Here is a 24,996-nt window from a genome sequence, read left to right on the forward strand (position 1 = left end):
TGCTTCCGCTGTGGGGGCTGTAGGTGTGTACCACTGACTTTGCCAAGCGTGATTGTGGAGAGTTAAACTCCAAAATACCCAGTATAAAGAGTTACTGATTTATTGGCCAAAATAGTGTAATGTAGGAAGGTGTGAGTCTCCAAACCAGCAGCATCTGCCCCAGGAACTCCTGGTGTGGGGCAGTTTGTTTTTGCTAACCTTCTAGGGTACCACCCTGTGGGACCACAGAGTCCAGAGGCTTAGTGGTAATTTGGTTTTTTCAAAATGCTTCAGAGCTATTCCTTAAAAAGATTTAAGGTGAAGCCCACAATATGATTTATGTATTTATTTATTTACTTATTTAATTACTTACTTATTTTGAGGAGGTTTGAGACATGGTCTCATTACATAGTTCTGGGTATCCTAGAACTCTCTATGTAGACCAGGCTGTCCCAGACCTCATATCGATCCACCTGCCTCCGCTTCTCAAGTGCTGTGATTAAAGCCCTACTCAGGTTCTACAATATAATTTATGGTGTGAGTTTGCTCCAGTGGTTCTCTACCTTCCTAATACAGTTCCTCATGTTCTTGTAATCGCCAGCCTTAAAATTATTTTTGTTGCTACTTCGTAACTATAATTTTGCTCCTGTTATGAATCATAATGTAAATGTCTGTGTTTTCTGATGGTCTTAGGCCACGTTTAAATGCCCAGAGAGGGGTTGAGAACCTGTGCAAACAGTGTTAGATTTCCTACCACCGCATAGAAAGGAGTGTGCATGTTGCATCTCCTTGGTTTCCCACGTAGGAAGCTACCCAATCAGTCTTTCAAACCTAAAGTTGCAATAATGTTGAAATCGTTTTTCTACTGTGCTTAAATACAGACATCAAAATGTGCTCTCTTAAAGCATTGCGAATGTGCAATTCAATCGCATTGATTTACATTCAAGCAGGAAACGTTTTTTTAGCAGGGCTTCCCTTCTTTGGGTGTACTGGGGTCAACCATCCTGACAGTGGCAAGTCTGCAGCTCCGGAGTGGGCTCGGTGCAACCCAGGAGCTCAGCGCCGCCCTCTGCCGAGCATCCGGGAGATGGCCGTGGTGTAGGGCTGCGCGGGGCCAGCGAGGGGAGCTGCAGGGCAGCTTTTCCAGGGAAAGCGGCTGGTCGTCCCCACTAGGAGCCACTCCGCCTTTTGTTTGTTTTGCTGCCGGAGGCCGCGGAGCGGCGGGTTCCTGCTGGATGCCACGCGCTGCCGGGTGTGGACTTGCCGGGTTCGCCCGCTCGGATCCCACTGCCCTTGCCTGCCGGGCCCGCTCGGGTGCACGCGCCGCCCGGCTGTGATCGCCGCCAGTAAGTGGGGCTGGGGCTGGAGGGCTACAACGTGACCTGTCGCTGGGTGCTGGGCGGTACCGGCTGACCCGAGCGAACTCACGGCCAAGAAGGCTAGGGACTGCGGTTTCTCGGTGGACCCGCCGCGGTCCTGTGGGTCTTCTTTGCCGAGAGAACTCCCGAGCCTGAGGCTCTTGATGGGTGTGTTTACCTTTCAGTCTGAAGAAGCAGAGCACCCTGGCCGACTTGAAACCTCTTGTGGGTGGGTGGGTGCTGACGACTTGAGATTATCATTTGCCTAACTAGGCCCTTGTTAATCCCACCCCGGTCTGAGCAACACACTTGCTCGCAACCATTTTACCCCAGATTTCCTTTTACTCCGATTTCTTTCTTTTCACACCAACCAGATGCTGAAAGATTTTTTTTTTCAGAACAACGTTTATTTTTTTATTGTTAACCTTTTAAAAGTTTGACAGTAGCATTTATGGCTTGTACCGAAGGTAAAATTAATGCATCTTTCTGCAGAGGAATGTATTCGCTTCCACTTATTACTAAGGAATAGCTTTTACTAAGTCTGAGGAGATTCCACCCTGGATTTTGCCCACCTGATTGATCTGAGCTATCAACGCCGTTTTTTTGTTTGTTTGTTTTATAATTTTGAGCCCAGTTGTCTTTGTAATGAGAGGAGTTTGATAGCAGTTTTCATTTCACCCATTTCCTGGTGAGTCTGGGGCGTGTCTCAATAATGAATGGTGTCCTTGCTTCAGATGAAATTTTAAAGAGCTTTAAATCAGTATAGTCGACATATAAATTATTTGCAAGATGTGTGCCTTGACTGCATAACTGTTACAGTAGCTAATGTATGCATGAATATGCACATCTGAAATAGTTTCTGAACAATCTGGTAGATTCTCTAAGGCCCTCGAAGAACCTAGACTTGGAGAACACTGTAAGTCAGAGTAGAACCCAGGGCAGTGCTGGAAGTTTTTAATTTAAGATGACATCCGTGTAGCCCCTGCCTCCAAAATGCAGCCTCCCAGCAGCACGCCCCCCCCCCCCACTTTTCTGCTCTTTGCTTTCGGCTCTGCCTTATCCCTTTCTTCAGTCACACTGGTAACTGAGTGAGAAGAGGGCAGCTTCAATTCTTAATGAGACCAACCAGTTTCCCATAATGGAGGAGTGTACTGTAGGGTCCATGAAGCCCGCCTGAGTGGGCATCCACGCCAAGGGGACTGAGCATTTATACGAGTCACAAAGGAATCATTTCTCCTCCTGAAATTTCCTCCCTGTATGCCATGCATAATTGTTCTCAGGAGAAGTAAGGAGTTGGCCATCAGGAAAATGGAGTCTTACTTGCTGACCGTTCACTCGCTCTGTCAAAGCCCTTCTCACAGGCTCCCTGTTCTGTCCTGTTTTTCCCTCACAGCTTTTTTTTTAAGGTTCCTAATAAAGCTGGAGATTGTTTCAATTCTCAAGCATTTGAATTATCTTTAGTCATTTTCCCTTTGTCCTTTATATCAGTGAGTCACCAAGACCTTTGGAATGTGTTCGTATAGACTTCCTTTTGCATCTAATCTAGTTCTTGCCCTTCCCTTCCTACAGCCTGAAACATTTGGAACCACCTTGTCACCAGCCTCCTTAGTAAGCCCTCCCGGGATGTTTACCCTCTCTGTTCTCTTCGTCTGTAGCCTGTCTTAAGTTTTTCACACGGTCACTTTTTGCGGTACCTCCTGGCCATGTGGCCATGGCTCATCTATTATGTCAGTTCCACACTAATCCATCTGATTTTTCAAGGCCATTCCTAATGGACCTCATCCTTCACATCTAATTCTTTGCACTTAATGTCTTACCATGGGGGCCAGACTCCCCCAATTGTCTCGATCATCTTACTCTCTTTAGAACCTCTCTTTATCTTCCACATTCCCCTGTGCTAACAGTCCCTATCGCTGGGGGAGGAAGTCCTTTTGTGTATTTGTAAATACATACATGTGTGTATGTAGGTGCATGTGCTTGCATGTGTCCATGGGAATGGCCAGAGGTCAACACTGGTTGTCTTCCTCGGTGACTGCCTTACATTTGGAAACAGTGTCTCACTGGTTCCCTTAGGTTCCAGGTGAGACTGTGCCCGACTTTGGCTTGTGTGGGTGCTGGGGATATAACTCGGGTCCTTAGACTTGCACAGCTAATACTTTTTCAGTTCCCAAGACCTGCGAGTCTTTTTGTCATTGGCGTTACTCATCTCCCATCTTTTTCCTAAAAGTCTTGAAATATTTCTTCACCAGCCTGTTGTTATACTATTCCCTAATTGGCTTAGGTTATTTTAAGTCTCTTGAGGCCAAGAACCATATTTTATGGATGGCAATATGTCCTTGTGGTTTGAGAGTGAGGCAGAATTGTGGTTGGGCTTGACCGTTACGTTTCAGTCCCACGACTGTGTCGGATCCTTCCAGCAATTACTCTCCCCTTAAAGCCAGTTGTAGTGTGAATATGGTCTACAGTGCCTACTCAGTCATGGCCGACCACGGTATGCTTATCCCTTTACAGCTACGGGCAGAGTCCTAAGCAAGTGGCCTGCACTTGGTACGTTTGTAGTGGAGCCTGGAGGAGAACCAGGCTGACTACGCAGTGACTCTTGCCCTAACTGACAGTGCTGGAGCTCACAGTTTTCCTGGCTGCTGTTCTGCTTCTGGGATCCGTTACTGTTTTTCCTTCTGAACCTTGCCAGGAACATTTCTGCCTTAAAAAAAAAAATCAGCAACCTCTTCTACTTCATTTTGTGGGACCTTGTCAAGTTAAAGATATACCTACCCAATGCATTCAGATACTTATGAAAGATATATGACTATATATTTTTATCTATTTATATTTATTTGGTTTGGTTTTTGAGATTGGTAGTTTGAATGAAGATGCCCCTCATAGGCTCATAGGGAGTGACACTGTTAAGAAGTGTGGTCTTGTTGGAGTAGGTGTGACCTTGATGGAGGAAGTGTATCACTGGGCTTTGAGGTTTCAGAAGCTCAAGCCAGGCCCAGTGTCACTCTTTCTACTGTAGAACTCTGAGTTACCTCTCCAGCACCGTGTCTGCCTGCGTGCCACCATGATGATAACGGACTGAACCTCTGAACTGTAAGCCAGCCCCAATTAAACGTGTCCTTTAGAAGAGTTGCAGTGGTCACGGTATCTCTTCACAACAATGAAACCCTAACCAAGGGGGAGGCTTGCTCTGCAGCCCAGACTGGCTATAGGCTTGCAGTGATCTTCCTGCCTCAGCCTCCCACGTGTTGGGATTGAAACTGTGAACCATCACTCCTGGCATTGACTGTGTGCATCTATGCAAGACTACTTACCTGCCGTTGGCTTCTGGACAGAATTCGGGTATAATGACCGCTGTAGTCTCATCTCTGCTGCTGTGGTGGAGCACATTGACCAAAGGGAAGGTAGGGAAGGTTAGTTCTATCTTACATTTACTTTCCATCACAGACGGGAGCCAGGCAGAGAGTTTAAGCCAACCTTGCAGGAATGCTACTGGCTGGCTCCTAGCTCATGCTCAGTTACCTTTCTTACACATCACCTGCTCAGGGTGTGGTGTGAACCGCGGTGGACTGGGCCTTCCTACACCAACAATTCAGACAGTCTCCCACAGACCAATCTAGGCAATCCTTCAGTTGAAACTCCCTTCTAGGTGACTCTAGGCTACTGAGGGGCAGTATCTCACTAGACTGTCCACTCTTCATTAGCATTCTTTGAAGGCCATAGCACTTTTTACAATTAAGTATAGTTAGTTAGTTAGTTAGTTAGTTAATTTTTTTGAGGTATGGTCTCATTGTATAGCCCTGAAACTTGTTATGAGCCAGACTAGCCTTGAATTCACAGAGCTCTGCCTGCTGAGGACTGAGGTGAAAGGCATGCTCCCCCACACCTGGCTCTATGGCATTCTTTTTTAAAGTCGGGATCTTGGTGGTTCAGCTGCTCCAAGATAGCGTTGCCATAGCCTCTTGAGTGCGGGCATTTCAGATGTAAGATACCACACCTAGCCTAGGCATGGCATCCAGAAAGAGGCCTGTCACTAGTGTCAGACTCTGACCGTGGACTTCAGTGTTTATAGATGGTTTGATACCACGATAGTATGTGCTGGATGAATTAGACACATTCTTCTGAAATAATAGTGTGACTTGTCCTAACTTACACTAGTGCGCACCTTTGGACTACAGCTCTAACTTTCTTATCAAAATACACATGCTCTGGCCAGGTACGGTGACTCACACCTATAATATCAACACTCAGGAAGCTGAGGCATGGAGATCAGCATGTTTAGGATCAACCTAGAGTACATAAGAAGTTCCAGGCCAGCCTGGACTATAGAGTGACCAAAAACCCCCTAACAGAAACTCCCAAAAACCCATTTTGTAAAAAGACTTTGGCGAAGCAAATAATTTCTGGTGCAAAGTGCATTACCACCCTGGGGAAATGTTGTGGGAAGAAGAAAATGCAGCTGCCTTTCCTTGAAGCCCAGGAAGTAAACGAAGCAGGTCAGATTCTCAGAGATGGTAATTCTGGCACTTCTGCTTACCCTGAGAAGCCAGCCAATAAGAGGAACTCGGCCCTATTCGACAGTTCAGGGCAGTGTTCAGCCCAAGCTGAAGGCTTACATTCCTAATTTCCTTATGAAGTTACTGGAGTGTCTTCCACACTTGAAAAGATGAACTCTTCCTGGGAAGCGTAATTCGTGGACTCACTGTATCCATATTCTGGGTTGTTTTGTGAAGTTAACTGTGGGTTCAGGACTAGGGAAATACTCATAAGCCTTTACTGAGGTCTGTGGGAGCATTTGATGCACCTTCGGTAGACGAAAGGCTGTTTACATTTTCACGTTTAAAAGTGTGCCACTCTGAGGGTGATAAAGATTCGATGCTTGTTAATGGGGTCTTCTGACCTCTTGGTGTTGGATGGTCTTCAAGTTTACGTACAGAAAGAAGAATTCCCAGTTTCCTTGTGTTAATCCCAAAGATGGGAAGAGAAAGACCACCAACCCAAATTATCACAGACAAATTAATTTAATTAAAGCAAGTTTTCTTTATACATGAACTGCCTACCCCTGATGTGGGATTCGAGAGGTCGGCATTGGACACAACAAGGTACAGGTTTTTATAGCTAGCTCAACGGAGGGAGTTTTCCAAATGGAGGATGTGGCAAACAAATAGGTGGGGTTACAGAAGCAGCACATAGCAAGGTGGGCATAACAACCTCCTAAAACAAAGGCAGGGTGGCAAGGTGGGCGTAATAACTTTGAAATAAGGACCTGGTAGCTGATTCCTGGAACAGACAGCACAGGACGATTTGTAACTAAGGTTACAGTGGGGCATAGCACAATGTTGAGAAAAAGGTTTAATCATAAACAGGAAGGTGTCTAGTTTCTCTTTACTATACGATGGCTTTCGATCCCAAGATGGAGGCAGGTTGGTCCATCACTTGGAATTAAGATCCAACTGAACGTAGCATTTAAATCTATACTTGTTAGCTTCCAGGTATATATTTTCATACTTTCAGTATTTTCCTAGATTCCCAGCTTGTCACCCTCAGTTTGAAGATGGAATGGCCATGGTTGTGCCTCATACTTCATTCAGTCCTTTCCCCTGTGGTATGTGAGGAACACACCTTTAAAGTTTTTCTCTTTTATTTATTTATTTTGAGACAGCCTCATTCTTTATTCTATCCTGGTACTTGTCATGTCGCCTAGACCGAGCTCAAGCTCATAGTGATCCCCCTGCCTCTACCTCTTAAGTTCTGGGATTATCATACCCAGCGGAAACACACATTTTTTAAACGAATATTATCAAAAGTAGTTTTTATGTAACATGGGTATAGCATAAACCAGGGTAAAGTGCTGCGACTATGGTGGCCATAGAGGCCACACTAAAGTGTGACTCTCACCAGCACAAGGGATGGCTCTGCAGTCAGGAGCTCTTGTTTCTTTCAGAGGACCCAGGTTCAATTCCTAGCACCCATACAGTGGTTCAGAGTTATTCATAGCTAAAGTCCTAGGGTACCTGACGTTCTCTTCTGGCCTCCATGGGCACAGTACACACATGACACACAGGTCTATATGCAGGCAAAACACCCATACATATAAAATATGTTTTAATATGATCAAGAAATATATGATTCCTTGTGATCCACATGCAGTTGAAACAGTCATACGCATAAGGTAAATGAATCTAAAACTTAAAAAAGTACAGTAAACGTGTAATTTTCTGGAACTAAGATGAAGAGTTATACCTACTTACCATCTCTAACCGGAACAACAAAGTTTGAAATGTGAAACTTTTTAAGTTCCAACGTGACACCAACAGTCCCACAACCAGACATTCATGACTTTCACGCCTGATTCTGTAAGAGATTGTGGTTGAAATGCAGACATAATAAATATTCTCTGTGAAATTACCCTCTAACTCTGCCTGTGAGCTATTGTCTATGTTTAAAGTATATTCAAATACCACCTAGATACAGATATTCCAAAGTACCGTGCTTCTTCCTAGATTTGTAGTTCACAAAAATGATAGTTAATGCTTTTGTCCTCTTGGATTTTCTTTATATGTAAGTTTATCAGAGAATGATTTCAGATGAAACCAAAGGAAAAGAAAACAAGATCTGTGGAGATCTACCTGGGGCCAGGTCCTGGCCTCTGACTAAAGCTGTAGTGGCCGGTGGCCGGCTGTGTCATTTGTTTGTGTGATATCTGTGCCCCTTTCCTCTGCAGAGGTGAGCAATTGTTATGGAGATGTGTAACCCCTGGAGCCTTAAGTGGTTAACTGTTCCTTCTGCAGAAAACATTCAATGGTCCCTGCTCTATTTTTATTTCCATACTAAGCCACTATTTTATCCTTGGTGCATTTTAGGGAAGCATGGTAAACTGAGTTACCACCATCATAAGTTAAACCCGTTGTAATTCCAATCTGACATACCACTAGACGTGTCTGCATTTCCAGAAAAACTTACCGGGGAGACCACCCTGGATGTGGGTGGTACCATCCCAAGGCTGGGGCCCCAGACCCAGTGAACATGAAAAATGCTGAGAACTGGCACCCCTCTCTCCCTGCTTCCCACCGAGGTGCCACGTGACCAGCCTCCTTCCGTCATGACTGGCCTGCCTTGGTAATGCACCTTAAAACTGAGTCTAAAGGGACACTTCCTCCGCTAAGGATTGCTTACGTTGCTTTAGTGAGGTTTTATCAGCAATGAAAAAAATCACTGAGATCAGGGTTAAGATCATGAAACAGTTCCTGGAATGTAGAAGAAGGCCCAGCAGATAACATATTTAATGCACTCCTTTGTCGTGATACAGACAAACCAAGTTCTATGTAAAGAAGATAGCCACTGTTCCCCCATACACACTTTTTTTTAAGAATTATTTATTTCATGTATGTGAGTACACTGTAGCTGTCCTCAGACACCAGAAGAGGGCATCCAGATGATTGTGAGCCACCATGTGGTTGCTGGGAATTGAACTCAGGACCTCTGGAAGAGCAGCCAGTGCTCTTAACCTCTGAGCCATCACTGCAGCTCATAGCTGCTATTCCTAATTCAGGAACTAGTAGTCGTCTAAGAGACAAAATGCATATGAGATTTGTTTGCTAAAGTGTATACAGGGGAAGAATACCTGGAGAGGGACATATAAAAGACATTTGCTGTTTTTAGGTAGCTTATAAAGTTGCTCTCATAATGTTGTTACACATTTGAATAAGGATACAGAAAGTAATTAGAAACCTGTAATTTTCAGGAGTGGCATGAGAAGGGTGTCAGGAGGTTGTACATAAGCAGACTCCCATAAGCAAAAGGGTCTTGGAAAACCACCGAGGCCAAGAGTCAGAAGCTCTCCCTGGGCATCTGGAAAGTCTGAGTGGCTTTGTTTGGTTCAACCTCAGCAGAGAAATCCCCAGTTTGCGTGTGTGTGTGTGTGTGTACATATACATATACACATACACATACATATATATACACACACACCTACACAAACATACACATATACATACATACACCCATATACATATATGTTAATTGTGAACCATTAATGTTCCAAAATAAAGAATGGACTGCAATTCTGCTGTCCCTGGCCTGTTTTCTAGGCTGTGAATGAACAGGGTGTCTGATGGGAGAGCCTGGTCATGAGCGGATGTCCTATGAAGCTGAGGAGAGGGAACTGGGGCAGGGCACAGGAAGGTCTTCACCAGTTTCACCTCGCTATGAAAACGGTAACATTCATTTCAAACATTTGCTAGAATTCTTTGAAAGAAAGCCTTTCTCTGTTTAGATAGAGCATTGCCCAAACACAAAAGACTCCTGGAACAGCATGGAGGGGCCTAAGAGGCCTGAAGCTCCAACAGCTCTGTGGTGTCCACTCTTCCTCTGCCTCAGAACTTCAAACTGCTTCCGGAAAGCTCAAACGAGCCCCTGATCTTTGTCTTGTCCTAGAAGAGAGAGACGCACAGAGAGGTTTCTGTACCCAGGGAGGTACAGAAAATAAATAGCGAGGTCTAAACTTCACATTTGGGCCAGCCTTTGAGAACCTGCTGTGTGCAAAAAGAGTGTGCATCATGAAGGCACAAAGAACAGAGACGTGGGGGCTGCATCTCTGCAGAGAACCGTCCACTGGGTCACTCACCATGTAGCAGGGGCTGGTATAGGTGGGGACAGGCTGTGATGATATCATGAGCAGAGATCCTTAGCTGTGCCCATCCATGGGACAGGACAAAAGGTCTAAAACGGACGTGTGAGTTAACCTAGGAAAGAGGAGGCAGTTCTTAACTTGGAACCTTCCCCCACCAACTTGCTTTAGTCAGGTGCCTTGTAACAAGGCACGAGTAATCAATGTAATATCCATCTGTATTGTGTATCACAAATGTGAATGCACAAACATGGATAACCTCACAACTGTAGAAAAACATAATAGTTGGCCTTTTGACCAAATTGTAAGGAACTCAACAACTCTGCTGTTAGACTGCAGTCCCAGTGAATCATGGGTAAATGTGAGAGAGAGCGGACCAAGAATTGGAACCTGAACTCCATACAGTTAGATACTAAGTAGTTTTGTGGTTACCTTTCGTTGTTTTGAAACAGAGTCTCGTGTATTTCAGCCTAGTTTTAAACTCTTGTGGCCAAGGATGACCTTGGACTGTCAGATCCCCCTGCCTTACATTAGTAGTAACAGGATGACAGGCAAGTACCACGGCGCTCAGGTTAGGCCATCCTGAGGGCTGAACCCAGTTCAAGCTTGGAAAAGCACTCTACCAATGGAACTACATTCCTAGCCCCCATACAGGGATCTTAAAGGCCCAAGGGAAACTGCACATAAAAATACTCTGGGATGAAGAGGGGATGCCTCTGTTTTGGCCAGCTAGTGCTCCCGAGATTTCTGAGTGATACCACAGTAAATTCTGGTTAATTTTTATGGTGTATTTATACTGTATTTATAGCATGCATTCTTTCAAAATGGAGACACATGGTGGAAGCAAGCTGAGGCAAGTGCACAGTGCCCTCTTGTACATGACTGTGACTATAGCCTGCTCCGTCTTTATGGCCGTATGGCTTAGAAATAAAGCACTCATGGCTGAAGGCTTGGTTCCCAGCTGGTGGATACAACCATTGAGGGCTGGTTGGATCCTGAGGACTCTGACCTACCCAGTGGATTCCTGATTGGACAGCAGCATTGGATGGTGGCGGGAACCTCTGGGGGTTGGTCCGAGTTGGAGGGAGTAGATCACTGAGATCGTGCCCTCTACAACCTATCTTGTCCTAGGTCCACCATGTCTCTTTCTACTTCCTGTCAGCCATGAGCACTGCTTTGCTCTTAATGAGCGTGGTCACCCTTTGGCTAAAGGACACAGGCAGAGGAAAACGGCGAATACCTCCCAACACAAATCATAAACTTCAAACATTAGGAGACATTTTTACGTTTTGTTTTTTGGAACACGATCATGCATTTATTGGGTGTGAGCTTTCATAAACACTATTGTTTCACAGTGTCAGAGGTTGGACAAGCCTGATGACCCATCCTTTTGGTCACAGTGTTCTGCCTTCCCACAGGCCCCAAACAACCAAGCCAGGCAACCGTGGGTCGAAACATCTGAAACTATGAAGTAAAATATATAATTTCTCTTCTTAAGGTGTTTGTGCCAAATATTGTTCCCCAGTACCCGTGCTGATTATGAAAGGCAGTTTTTCGCCTTCCTGTCAGTATAACCTTCACCTGCTATAGCTGGACTGCTTTTAGCTCCTCTTGGTAGAATAGTGAGTTCAGTATCAAGGGCATTTACGACGTCATCCAGCCAGAAACCAAAGGCAGATACGTTCAGGGAGGATACGGCAGCCCTGCCGATGGCAAGCAGGGCTAGGCCTACATCTTTCTGTTTATCCTTAACAGATGAGACTCTCGTCTTTGCAGTTGATGTCCTCCGGATACAGAGGACTCCATGTGCTCCAGCTAGTACAGCTTTATACAACCAAGCTGAAGGCAGAAACTCAGACTACATCCCTGTCACCGGTCTTACTCCTCCTTACAGCCCTCCTCTGCCCTCACCCACTCACTTCCCTTTCGGTATCGTGTGCTGGTGCCACAGCCTCATCTCTAAATAGTTTTCAGTAGGAAGCGCTGTATCTCTGCTGGACTCTAATTTATGCCGAGGCTAGAGGGGGTGGCTTCAAGGCCTGAATCTGCTGGTCTGGAATCAGATCAGGGTCTGTAAGCAAATATTGCTGCTGCGTGGGCTCGACGGCCCCGGCAGAGTATCCTTTCTTCTTTGCATTGTCCATCACCCTGTGGTGTCCCAGAGCAATGGAGCATCCCTTCTCTGCTTTCAACTTAGGACGCGAGTCCATCATCTCTGGACCACAAAAATAATAAATAACCGAACAACACTGGTCTCAGACATACTTAACCTCTCCTTGCTTGAGTGTGCTCAGAGTTGACTTTACGTTGACTTCCTGCCTGGTGCTAACAGCTTTTGACTAACGGCTCCCTGAGCGGAGTGGTCCTAATGTCAGGAGTGACTAATCTTTTCTCTAATATCACTTTGCATACTCGGAAAAAAATCACATCCCCCCCCCCAGCCTCCTTCACCTCCAGCATTCTGTGTTCTCTTCGAGGGCCCTCACTATGTTCTTTAATGTCTCTTTAAAGTTTGGCATTTAGACATGAATAGCAGCTCGGCTTGGTTGAGGCCTCGTGTTGCCATGTTGCACAGTCCAGTGGACACCATTCCTGTTGTGTTTTCTGTGAATGACATGCCATGAAGTCTCGAAGCTCGTCCACTCGGTCTGAGCATTCTAAATCAGGCTCCGCTAACGCACTGCCTTCAGGAGGAAAGTGGGGCCTTTAGAGCTGTTTGTAACTGCCTAGTGCGCGTGTGCTGGGGGTTCAGGGATTGTTTTGTTTTAGAGATAGTCTGGTTGGTTGGCTGGCTGGCTGGCTGGTTGGTTTGCAATTCTTTAAAGATCAAGCCCAGGCCTTGAGCAAGTCGGCACATGCTGTAGCACTGAGCTACACCCTTAGATAAGACGTGTTCTGTATGGTTTTAATTCAGTACCCCAGGTAGTAAACTTGTAAAAAAAAAAAAAACATCCCCTTCCATTGCCCTTCCATTGCCCTTCCATTGTCCTTCCATTGCCCAGATAACGTAATCACGTGTTCCACATCCCAGCCTGTGTCTGCTCCCGTTTCTGATTAAGTCAGGTCAACTGCCTTTGTCTGGCCCTCCATCATTAGTCCCTTGGTCATGGCAGTGGCCCTGGCTAGTTTCTCTGCCTTTGCTTTTTCTGCTCTAACAACTATTCAATCTCCAGAGGATTCTCCCTCTTCTGTTTCTCTGCAAGACTCTGGAGGTTTCTCTCTGCAAGATTAAAACTCCTCTATGATATACAATTGGGCCCCATCTGAGGTGGTTTTTGCCTCCTCTGCCCTTGCCTTCTCTGTACCCCAGTCCTCCCTGGAGAGCTTTCAAAATGATCAAAGCTGATTCCCACTCAGCCTGTCCCTCAGGAGCGGCGGTGTATCAGGATGTTTGAGGCTCTCCGGGTAATTCTAAAGTTCAGCCAGTAGGTCCCTAGGCTTTCTTTCCTTCTAAACACAGCAAAGTATTATTCCTATCAAGCTTTCCCGTGTGTGTAGCTTTCTCTACATGCAATCCCTTTCTCCCCATCTGTGTAATAGTCCTGTCTTGTCAGCATCCTTGTACTGCCTTGTACACACATTTTCTGTATGTGTGTGTCAACTGTGGGTTATTTCAGAGGAAAGTACTTTCTTTACACTTAACGTATACCCCCAAAGCTTACATGTTTAACCTCTCAGCAAGATGACTAGAATTGACCATGGCATCGGCAGGTACAGAAGCACTAGTCCTACCTGCTGGGAAATCACTGAGAAATGACTTGACATACAGCACACAAGGCTGCTGCCGTGACACGGTGACAGTCAGATCTTGCCAAAATAGTTGGTTCTCATTTCCTGATAATAACAACAAATTGTAACAAGGGGGAATTGTTAGGGTAATTGTGTGTTAAATGATTCAGCGCGTCTTAATTTCATTAAAGTGCTTCATTCATAAGTAGTTTTCTTAATAATCCGGGAAAGCCTTGTCACAATTATCCACTTTAAGTGGAGAAGGAGACAGTGGTGTATTAGCTGCAAAGCAAAGACTTTTGTTGATAATTGCTAGGCTAAGGCCATAGCAAGAAGGGAAGCAAGCGCCCACACACACCCCACTGTAAGAGTCACTGCTAAGCTTTAGTCAACATGGTTCATCCAGGAGGGGGAAGGGTGTGAGGATCCTGACGCGAGTGCCGGAGATTATTACGGACGGAAACGGGGTCCTGGAGGAGCTGTGCAGTTAGGCTGCAGGGAGCTGAGTGGCACTCGATTATTAACTTTATGTGCATACACACTTGCATGGCATGTTTTCTTCAGAACACTAAACATGTCAAGATTAGCTTAAATAGAAATATGCAAGGTTGGCTAGACAGGAAGAAAAATACTTAATGAACTAGGAAAAAATGCAACCTGGTCATAACAGACCCCTAATATTAAAAGCAACAGCTTACCATTATTTAAGGAGAACAGATGTCAGGAGCAACACAAACAAATAAATGTATGTTTATGGTGATGGTCGATGGCTCATCAGCTCAAGGCACTTGCAGCATAAGCCTGGTGATCTGACTCTGATCCCCAGAACCTACATAAAGGTAAAAGAACTGACTCCACAAATTTGTCCTCTGACCTCCACACTCATGCCGTGACACACCTGCCCCCGACCCCGCCATCATGCCCTTCCATGTACATAACACACGCAAAGACACAAAATAAAAATAACATTTAAAAACAAATGATATAGTTCATTAGGTGATTCTTGACAAATCAGAGTTCCAGTCAGTTGTTTTGTTTGTCTGTTTGGTATCTGGAAGATAACATACAGCGGTGGCTTGGGACTCTCGATACACTACAAAAGAAATCGCATGTGCCATAGGACATATGCACACTGTAAACTCATGAGGGTAGATGTGGTGAAGAGGTCAGATGCAAGACTGCTGCCGTCTCTTGGGCAGTGGCCAGATGATCTTCGAGTCAGGTTGACACCTGGATGCAAACAGTCCATGGTAGGACGCTCATCCATGGGAGAACCCACTTGAATGACGGAGTTCTGGGACGGTCCCGTTAAGTGAATGTGTATTCGTATTTTTTAAATGAAGGCAAATTGTTCAGTGTGTTCTGTGCGCCTTTTAAAAAGATCCCCTCCTCCAACTGTTTTGAGTAGAAGCATTTAAACTTTCAAGCTGTAGTAATGTCAGATTTTCAGACAGACTGCAGGGGGAGTACCCCATCCTCTGACCAGTGCAGCAAGCTGTGGAGGGGTGGCCACCTTCTGCAGAGGATTTTTATTTCTCCCAGCTCTGGGATCAGGAAGCCTTAAGGCTGAGGTTCTAATGGATTTGGATTTCTGCAAGTGAGAGATCGCTTCCCAATCTGGAGATTGCTCACAGATGGCCTTCACATGGCAGAGGTGGGGCAAAGGGGACAAGACACTAAACTTGTCATATCAGGGCCCTACCCTTTGAATCTCATCTTTTACCCAGTCAACCTCTTTCCAGGCTTGATTTCCAAGTGCAATCACCTGGGGAGTTAGAACTTGTAGTTAGGAATGGGAGTGGGGTGAGGACACAGCTCAGAACACAGATCTGAACACAGCACACCCCTCACCCTGATTTTCCCCATCAATGTTTTATCCTATTTGCCTCAGACCCGCACATGCATGCACACACACAGAATCTTGACGATGGTCAGCTCTACAGTGGCTTAATTACAGTGTTTCAGCTTTAGGCTGCATTCCATAGGAACTATACTTTGAATTCTCAGTTTTGATCTTTTCCCAGCCTTGGGTGATGTGGGACCATACTCTCTTGATGTTGAGTAGCAGAGCAAGCCGCAGCTCCTCAGACCTGCCATCCCATCCGGGGGTGAACAGCTGAAGCCTACAGAGGCCATTGCTGTGATAACTGTATTTTGTGTTTCCACCCCATCGTGGCTACAGAAATGCACACCTGCGTGCGCAGACGCTATTTAATGCTGGGTAAAGTGCCAGCTGTGTGTTGAGCGTGGGGAAGGTGAGCTAGGCTGAGAGGTGGCATTTGGAATACCAAATACATTTTCGACTCAGAATATCTTCAACTTATAGTGGCTTTATCAGGACATAACCCCATATGCAGCTTAAATCACATTGTCCTGTCCTTATCACTAATCTTTCCGGGTGTGTGTTCCAGTAACACGAGTGCTACTCTTTTTTTTTTTTTTTCTTTTTTTCGGAGCTGGGGACCAAACTCAGGGCCTTGCGCATGCTAGGCAAGTGCTCTACCACTGAGCTAAATCCCCAACCCACGAGTGCTACTCTTGAGCTACAATATAGGCATCAACAAATTTAAGACAGATACAGTATTTATCTCATTTGCTTCCATTTATCTGATATCCATTGACTGGATGATGTCTTTTTATATAGCTCCCTTTCTTTCTTTCTTCCTTCCTTCCTTCCTTCCTTCCTTCCTTCCTTCCTTCCTTCCTTCCTTCCTTTCAGTGTAGAATCCAGTCAAAGCCTATATTTAGAAACATGGGATCTGGCAGCTGAGGAGATGTTGGCTCAGTGTAGTAGAGTGTTTGCTGTGCAAGCATGAAGACTTCAGTTTGGACCCATATAAAAAGCCTGGGTGTACATATAGCTGAATCCCAGAGCTGGGGAAGGGAGAGGTGCAGACGGATCGTGGGGACTCACTACATAGTCAGTCTAGACAAAACATTGGGCTGCAGGCTTAGTGAGAGACCCTGCCTCAAATAAGGCAGAGAGCCATAGAGGAAGAAAGCCCACGCTGACCTCTGGTCTTCACATGTGCACATGTGCATGCGTGGGTCAGTGCACTCACATGAACACACTACATATACACATACATGCACACACACAGACACAGACACACATGCACTCGCATGTACATGCACACACATGCACACATGTGCGCGCACACACACACACACACACATACACACACACACACACACCTGAGGTCCTCCAGAACAAAACTCTGTAATTATGCTTTAGGTTACCCACTTCCCTCCTCTATCCCCGATTAGACCCTCTGCTTTTATTGCTGTTCCTGTGTTGCCCCCATTCCTTTTTGTCATACAAGATGCCTGGCTTTCCTCTGTGACTCAGTTTCTTTAAAGACTTTTCCTCCTGAGCACAACTGGAATCGTCCCAACTGGAAGCCAAGCCAACTCACCCCACCCTCGTTCCCTCCAAACACCCGGTACCCTGCGCCCACTTGAAATACCACCACCCTCACTCATTCCTAACATGGCTAAGCCCTCCTTTGAAAGACGGGCCTATATCTATAAACATTTATTAATATTTATGTGCTTTATGAATATTTATCATTGCAGTAGAATACATCACTGTAGAGAAAGCACAAAGAAGCTGTGGGGAACCTGATCCTGAAGGTCAAGAAGAAACCAAATGTCGCCCCAGGGGGAAGGACGGAGCTGAGCCTGAGGGGGCTGAGCTAGGCCCTGCCGCTCTCTCTTCTGTGTGATAAAGAGCAGGGAAGTCAGGGTTGCTGCCACAGTTCTCAAGGATGGGCACAGCTTTTACAAGAACATGGCCTAGGCTTAATCTTTATTGTTGCCTTTCATTTGGAGTTTATCTCAGACACAGACGGTTTACAAGCATTAGTGTAGTACTGGAAACTGCACCTAGTCTCCATGTAAGTAACCATAGAGCTGAGATCAAGACCCGAGAATTACTGTGCGCGTGTGTAACATTGTCACCGACTAAACCACAGACTGTGGTTGCATTTCATCAAGTCTCCACTGCCATCATCCTTTTCTGAGGCTCCTGTCTTGGATCCCATGTCCAATGTAGTTGTCATAGCTCCTGAGTCGCCGCTAACCTGACGGTTTCTCTGTCTGCTCTTGTCTTTTATGATGCTCTTGGCACTTTTTACTACCCAGTTGTTCCTAGAAAATCCTGTACCCCTCACTTGGGTTCTGCGAGCCGTTTCCTCGTGGTTGCACTCCCTGCAGTTCTGCATGTTTAAGAGAACACACCGTAGTCTGCGTTTCAAGGCACTGGCTTGGTGTCGTGTCTTTCTTATTGCATCATACCTGGAATTTATAAATCACATCTCCTTGGTGAGGAGGTTGAACTCACCTTTTACAACAAAGATATTTGGAGGGTTCGTTTTGTTTTGTTTTGAGATTGGGTCTCATTGCATAGCCCTTGCTGGTCTGGAACTCCCTGTGTATACCAGGGAGTGTCCCGACAGAGCAGACGAACCAGGAATAGACTGGCCTCTAACTCACAGAGATCCATCTGGTTCTCACTCTTGACTGTGCCACTACCAGGGCATTTGGGTTTTGTTTTTTGTTGTCATTTTCCCTAGATTTCTTCCTGAATAGCTATCTCTTCCCAAGAAGTCAACCATTATACTTTGAGATTATACGAATGTCCTGTTTCACCCAGCCACCTCTTTTTCATGTCAGTGGGTCTTGCCTCCTGCAAGTCTTACTGTGGTATTCACCTAACAGCCCATTCCTTCTTTCCCTCTTTCATTTACATTTATTGACTGGAATTCATTTGGAGGGGGCAGCTGCATAGACGAAAGTTATGTGCAGGGGCTGGAGAGATGACTCAGCGGTTAAGAGCTCTTCCAGAGGTCCTGGGTTCAATTCCCAGCAACCACATGGTGGCTCACAACCATCTGTAATGGGATCCGATGCCCTCTTCTGGTGTGTCTGAAGACAGCGACAGCATACTCACACACATAAAATAAATAAATCTTAAAAAAAAAAAGAAAGTTATGTGCAGAAAAATCACATCCTTCAGTCGTTTTCTATCATTTGAACCTTTATTAGTTTAGCAGTCATAATACACCTTTATTCTTTTTGTTATGTTATGAATGTTTGCCTGAGAACATTGCAGTCACCTGAATGACAAAGCTTCTTTATTTTAGGCAGACTAAATGACTCTCAATTATTTAAATTTTTAAAATATCAAGGATTTATTAAAAAAATACATGGGTAGTTGCTACATAACATATATATACACATATATACATATATACACATATATATGTGTACACACACACACACACACACACAGGCCTTGGATGGTTCATTGTTTGTTTAGCTTCTGATCATCTAGAAAAAAAATATACTGTTGATGAACTACAAGTAGTTCATGATGCGCATGTCAGTTTTCTTTCTGCAGTGTGGTACGGCTTCCTCTGGATTGCGTATGTTTACACTAACTGTAGTTGATGTGCAGAGAACATACTTAGCACAGGTACCCCTAGTTCAGCAGCCCTCATACACCACAGTTATGCAGTTTTTCCAGACAAGCCCTGACCTGGAGATAACTCATCGCATTGCTTTCCAAGCATGCGACCTCTGGCTTCATAAAGACACTTATTTGCATTTGAAAGAGAACACGCAGGCCAGGCGTTGATGGCTTTTTCTGTGACTCTAGAGCATAAACTCTGTAGACTATACAGTACTCAGAAATACTTAGTTCTGTTGTTGTGGCTAGAGATAACCAGCAAGTGTAAACATGCTTTATCCCAATAAAACTTTATTTAAATGAGTAAGTGACAGTCTGGTGGTTACAGTTCCAAATTCGAAATGTTCATTACCATTTGTCCTAACCATCCATGCTTCCCCGCAGGCAGAAGACTGATCTTTGAAAATATGTATTTGGGAGATAATCACGTTCTGTTGAATACTTTGTGCTGGTGCTGCCATCGAAAAATCTGGTTACAGTCCGGGGAGGCCTGCTACCATTGCAGGACTGAACCGCCTCGGCCCTGAGATGAGTGTCCCGACAGAGCAGGCGCACCATGAATAGATACACAACGATCAAACAGCTTGGGGATGGGACCTATGGTTCTGTCCTGCTGGGGAGAAGCATTGAATCTGGAGAACTAATTGCCATTAAAAAGTAAGTTTATACTTGACTCTTGCCAATTCAGTCAGCTCTGCCTATCAAGGTGGTTCCAACTCTGTCCTGTCCATTCCATGTCTTTGAAACGTTTCTAAAGAAGAGGGGTTGGGGATTTAGCTCAGTGGTAGAGCGCTTGCCTAGCAAGCACAAGGCCCTGGGTTCGGTCCCCAGCTCTGAAAAAAAGAAAAAAAAAGAATTAGGCAAGATTCTAACGTTATAAAGGAGCCATAAGACTTCTGATGAGGGAGGGGTAAAGTTAATAAACTTCATTTTCCAGGAAATGTGTGGTTATTTGGTGTCTGCTGTTCTGTATCCCCTTGTGCTTGGTTCTTGTAGCCACAGTTCAGACCCGTGGCATTACTTCCCTGTGGCTATATAGCAGTTTCCTTCAGGCTTGTGAATTCGAACAACGTACCTATCTTATATCTCAATGTCTGTGGGCCAGCACACCTCAGCTGAGCTATCTGGTCCAGGGGCTCTTCTGAGGCTGCAGTCAAAGTGTGGCTCAAAACTACAGCATTATTAACAGCTGGACAGGGAAAGGGTCTACTTCTAACCATCATTGGTTAGGTTCAGAATAAAAAAGTTAATACTTTCTTTGTGTGTGTGTACCCACAGAGGCCAGAAAAGAACATTTGCATCCCCTGGAGCTGGAATTGCAGGCAGTTTGAGCTGCCTGATGGGGGTGCTGGCTATGCAGGTAGCCATACCACTGATTGAGGGTTCTCTGCAAGAGCATGCAACACTCCCTTAATGCTAAGCCACCTCTCCAGCCCTGAATAAAGACTTTTTTTTTTTTGGTTCTTTTTTTTGGAGCTGGGGACCGAACCCAGGGCCTTGCGCTTCCTAGGCAAGCGCTCTACCACTGAGCTAAATCCCCAACCCCGAATAAAGACTTTTTAAAGAAATGATGTTCTGCCTATCCCCTGGAATGACCATGCTAATTCTTTTTCTTCTCTTTCAGAATGAAAAGAAAGTTTTACTCCTGGGAAGAATGCATGAACCTTCGGGAGGTTAAGGTATTGATTAATTTATCAGAGAATGATTCTGTCTGGCTGATTAGAATAGCTGTTCGTATGGCTAGATTTACAGTTGCCGTTGGTCGTTCCATTCGCATTTTCTCACCACTGCTGTGAGAGCAGAGGAGTGATACCATACAGTTGGTGCCTGGCCGTGGAAGACTGGAAGTTACCTAGTGGACATATTGTTACTAGAATGCCTTGGTCATTAATGGATTCTTCAACCAGCATCTTTCAGTAACTGTTGATTTGCTGAAGCTTGGCCCCCACGGTGTCACTCCTGATTACTGGTGCAAAGGGCAATCTGCCTGAAGCTTGTTTTTTCCAGATATCAGTGCCTCTTGCACTTCCTTGCACCAACATGGACTCTGTTGAGTGCGATGGAATTCTTTGACCAACACTCAGCTTTGTCAGCGTTGCACGGATGTGTTTTCACTATTTTTGTTTGGTTAGTTAGGTTATTTTCCCTTTCCTTCCTTCCTTCTTCCCTCCTTCCCTCCCTCCCTTCCTCCCTCCCTCCCTTCCTTTCTTTTTTGTTTTGGGTTTTTTTTTTTTTCTTTTTGTTTCTTGTTTTTTCAGACAAGGTCTGCCTGTGTAGCACAGGTTGCCCTTGAGCTAGAAATCCTCTTTAGTCCTGCAGCTTCTCACTTGCAGTTCACAGGCTTCACCACGCCTGATAAAAAGAACCTCCCGATCTTCCCCACCCCCACCCCACTGATGGGCAAGCCCTGGATCTCACACCTACTCAGCTAGTGCTGTACCCCAGCCCTGACCTTCGCTTTTGTTCCCTTTTCTTTCTTTTCTCTTCTCTCCATACTGCCTCGCTCATCTCTTACGTCTTCCCTGGCAGACTGACCACTTGGGTTTTCCATAGGTAATTATTTTCCTGTGCACTGGAGTGCTTCATCCATTGTTGTCCCTCTCATTCAACCCTGTTTGAGAAGCCCAGGAGGATATGAAATCAGCCCATCTAGTACATGGAGTAGGGTTTGGGGTCTACAGCAGGGGCCTGTAAGCTTTGTTCATAAAGGGCAAAGCACTAACTCTTTCAGACGCCATACGCCTGAAGACTGCATACATTGTCAGTGTATGTATGTAACAAGTGAAAAATGTTATCAGGTGTGCTGGGGCATGACTGTAATCCCAGCACTTGGGAAGCCGAGACAGGGGGATCTCTGCATTCAGGGCCAACCTGGTCTACATATGGAGCTCTAGGCCAGCCAAGCCTACAGTGAGATCCTAACTCAAAAGAAGAAGAAAAAGAAAAAGAAAAGAAAAGAAAGGAAGGAAGGAAGAAAAGAAGAGGGGTTGAGCATGGTGCCACACACTTTTAATCTAGTACTCAAAAGGTAGGTGGATCTTTGTGAGTTTGAGGAAAACCTGGTCAACATAGCACATTCTAGGATGGCCAGGATTAGCTAGAGAGACCCTGTCTGAGAGAAAGAGAGAGAGAGAGAGAGAGAGAGAGAGAGAGAGAGAGAGAGAGAGAGAGAGAGAGGAGAAAAAGAAAAGAAAAATAATAATTGAATATAATTTTTTTACAAGTCTTTGAACTTGAAGAATGGCATTTGTCTGCTGGGAGTCTGTAACATTAAGCTTAATTAAAGGTATTCAGGGCTAGACAGATTGCTCAGAAGTTAAGAATACTCACTGCTTTTGTAGAGGACCCAGTTTGGTTCCTTTCCTAAGACATACAGGGATGGCTCAGAACTGCCACCAGCCCTCTCTGGCCTTCTTAGGCACTTGCAAACATGTGGTGTACATACATACAAGCAGGCCCAACACGCATACATATAAAATAAAATTAAAAAATAAATAAACAAAAGTAGCCTTCTCTGTTGTGAAAGTGACTGTGAATACTTACCTTAGTGTTGGAGACCCATCTGCATCTGTCGACCAAGTGCTGGGATTAAAGCCATGCGATGCATACCACCACGCCCAGCCACACTATATGCATTTTAAATTCATGTTCTATGCTCCCAGTTGGGCTGTTAGCCTCTGAGCAGCAGACACTGTCATACACCATGCTTATTCTTAGTACATCGTAGTTGTAATAGTGAGGAAAGCATTGGCAGTCCGTGTGTGTGTGTGTGTGTGTGTGTGTGTGTGTGTGTGTGTGTGTGTCAGAATCGGTACTAACCATTCATCCATGGAGTGTTCCCCTGTGGGAACTGTTGGCTCGTTTTGAGGTGCTACTCGTTACTGATGTTTATCTGCTCTTACAAAAAAGGCTTGTCTCTGCTCCTTCAGAGACTTTTCTCTAACCACACAAGACGCTTCTATCTGGACATACATCTGGGTAATGTGACTACACAAAATTTAACTTGCTCTGTAACCTCACCAAGATAGGAGCCTCAAAGCTGGTCCTGGGATTCATGCTTCAGACAGACCACAGCCATGGAGCTAAACCTCTGCCCTCCTTGTAGAAAAGCTCTAAATCTGACTTCCTGTTTTCCGAATGAGTTTGCTGCGAAGCTGCTCACTGAGGGATACCTGTGGCATGCTTCAAGCAAACGGGTAGGAAAGATGGCTGCGGTCAGTTCGGCCAGTCAACGGCAGCCTGCGTTGTTACTCATGGGAAAGCAGGCATCCAAGCCAAGCAAAAGAAATAATCAAACATCCTGGGTTATCCTAGAAGATTGTAGCCAAAACAGTTGGGGATCGATGCCAGCAAAATGACTTAGCAAGAATTTGTCCTCTGGGGTGAAAGTTCCAGAAGAGTCTTCCTCGGTCTTTCTCTACTGGTCGTGTTTCCTCTCTGTTCCAAGCTCCACCATTCCAAGTTCTGATCATTTAGGTCCTTCTGGCCTTGGATGTTACTTTAACATTTCCTTCTGCACACATTTTATTTGATTTATTTTGGTTTTTTGATTTGGGGGATTTTTGTTTGGTTAGTTTGTTGTTGTTGTTGTTGTTGTTGTTGTTGTTTCTAAAGGTTTTTTTTTAATTTTTTTTTTATTAACTTGAGTATTTCTTATTTACATTTCCAGTGTTATTCCTTTTCCCGGTTTCCGGGCAAACATCCCCCTAATCCCTCCCCCTCCCCTCCTTTATGGGTGTTCCCCTCCCCACCCTCCCCCCATTGCCGCCCTCCCCCCATAGTCTAGTTCACTGGGGGTTCAGTCTTAGCAGGACCCAGGGCTTCCCCTTCCACTGGTGCTCTTACTAGGATATTCATTGCTACCTATGAGGTCAGAGTCCAGGGTCAGTCCATGTTCAGTCTTTAGGTAGTGGCTTAGTCCCTGGAAGCTCTGGTTGCTTGGCATTGTTGTACATATGGGGTCTCGAGCCCCTTCAAGCTCTTCCAGTTCTTTCTCTGATTCCTTCAACGGGGGTCCTATTCTCAGTTCAGTGGTTTGCTGCTGGCATTCGCCTCTGTATTTGCTGTATTCTGGCTGTGTCTCTCAGGAGCGATCTACATCCGGCTCCTGTCCGTCTGCACTTCTTTGCTTCATCCATCTTGTCTAATTGGGTGGCTGTATATGTATGGGCCACCTGTGGGGCAGGCTCTGAATGGGTGTTCCTTCAGTCTCTGTTTTAATCTTTGCCTCTCCCTTCCCTGCCAAGGGTATTCTTTTTCCTCATTTAAAGAAGGAGTGAAGCATTCACATTTTGATCATCTGTCTTGAGTTTCATTTGTTCTAGGCATCTAGGGTAATTCAAGCATTTGGGCTAATAGCCACTTATCAATGAGTGCATACCATGTGTGTCTTTCTGTGATTGGGTTACCTCACTCAGGATGATATTTTCCAGTTCCAACCATTTGCCTACAAATTTCATAAAGTCATTGTTTTTGATAGCTGAGCAATATTCCATTGTGTAGATGTACCACATTTTCTGTATCCATTCCTCTGTTGAAGGGCATCTGGGTTCTTTCCAGCTTCTGGTTTGAGACAGGGTTTCTCTGTGTGGCCTTGGCTGTCCTGGAACTCACTCTGCCCAGGCTGGCGTCGAATTCAGAAATCCACCTGCCCCTGCCTCCCAAGTGCTGGAATTAAAGGTGTATGCCATTACCACCTAACAAAAGGGTGTTCTTTTTAATGAAATTCGAAGATAGGGAAGCTTCTATGATTATCGGTATTGATCTCATGGCCCCATTGGGGGAAAAGACTTCTTAAGGTAATAGATTCAAACTCTGATCATCCAGATAGG

At 45.2% G+C, this 24,996-nt stretch overlaps 1 protein-coding gene across 1 annotated transcript in view; it reads left to right on the top strand.

Annotated features, from left to right (window-relative positions):
• Positions 1-1,201: 1,201 nt before the first annotated feature.
• The window catches only part of Cilk1 (ciliogenesis associated kinase 1), a 54,702-nt gene continuing 30,907 nt past the window's right edge, over positions 1,202-24,996 (top strand). The window contains 3 exon segments of the mRNA NM_138886.1: positions 1,202-1,325; positions 19,550-19,822; positions 20,790-20,844. Coding sequence (NP_620241.1) covers positions 19,722-19,822; positions 20,790-20,844 — 156 coding nt within the window. The 5' untranslated portion in view covers positions 1,202-1,325; positions 19,550-19,721.

Source organism: Rattus norvegicus, chromosome 8 (genome assembly GCF_036323735.1).
Source record: "Rattus norvegicus strain BN/NHsdMcwi chromosome 8, GRCr8, whole genome shotgun sequence".
Classification (NCBI taxonomy): Eukaryota; Metazoa; Chordata; class Mammalia; order Rodentia; family Muridae; genus Rattus; species Rattus norvegicus.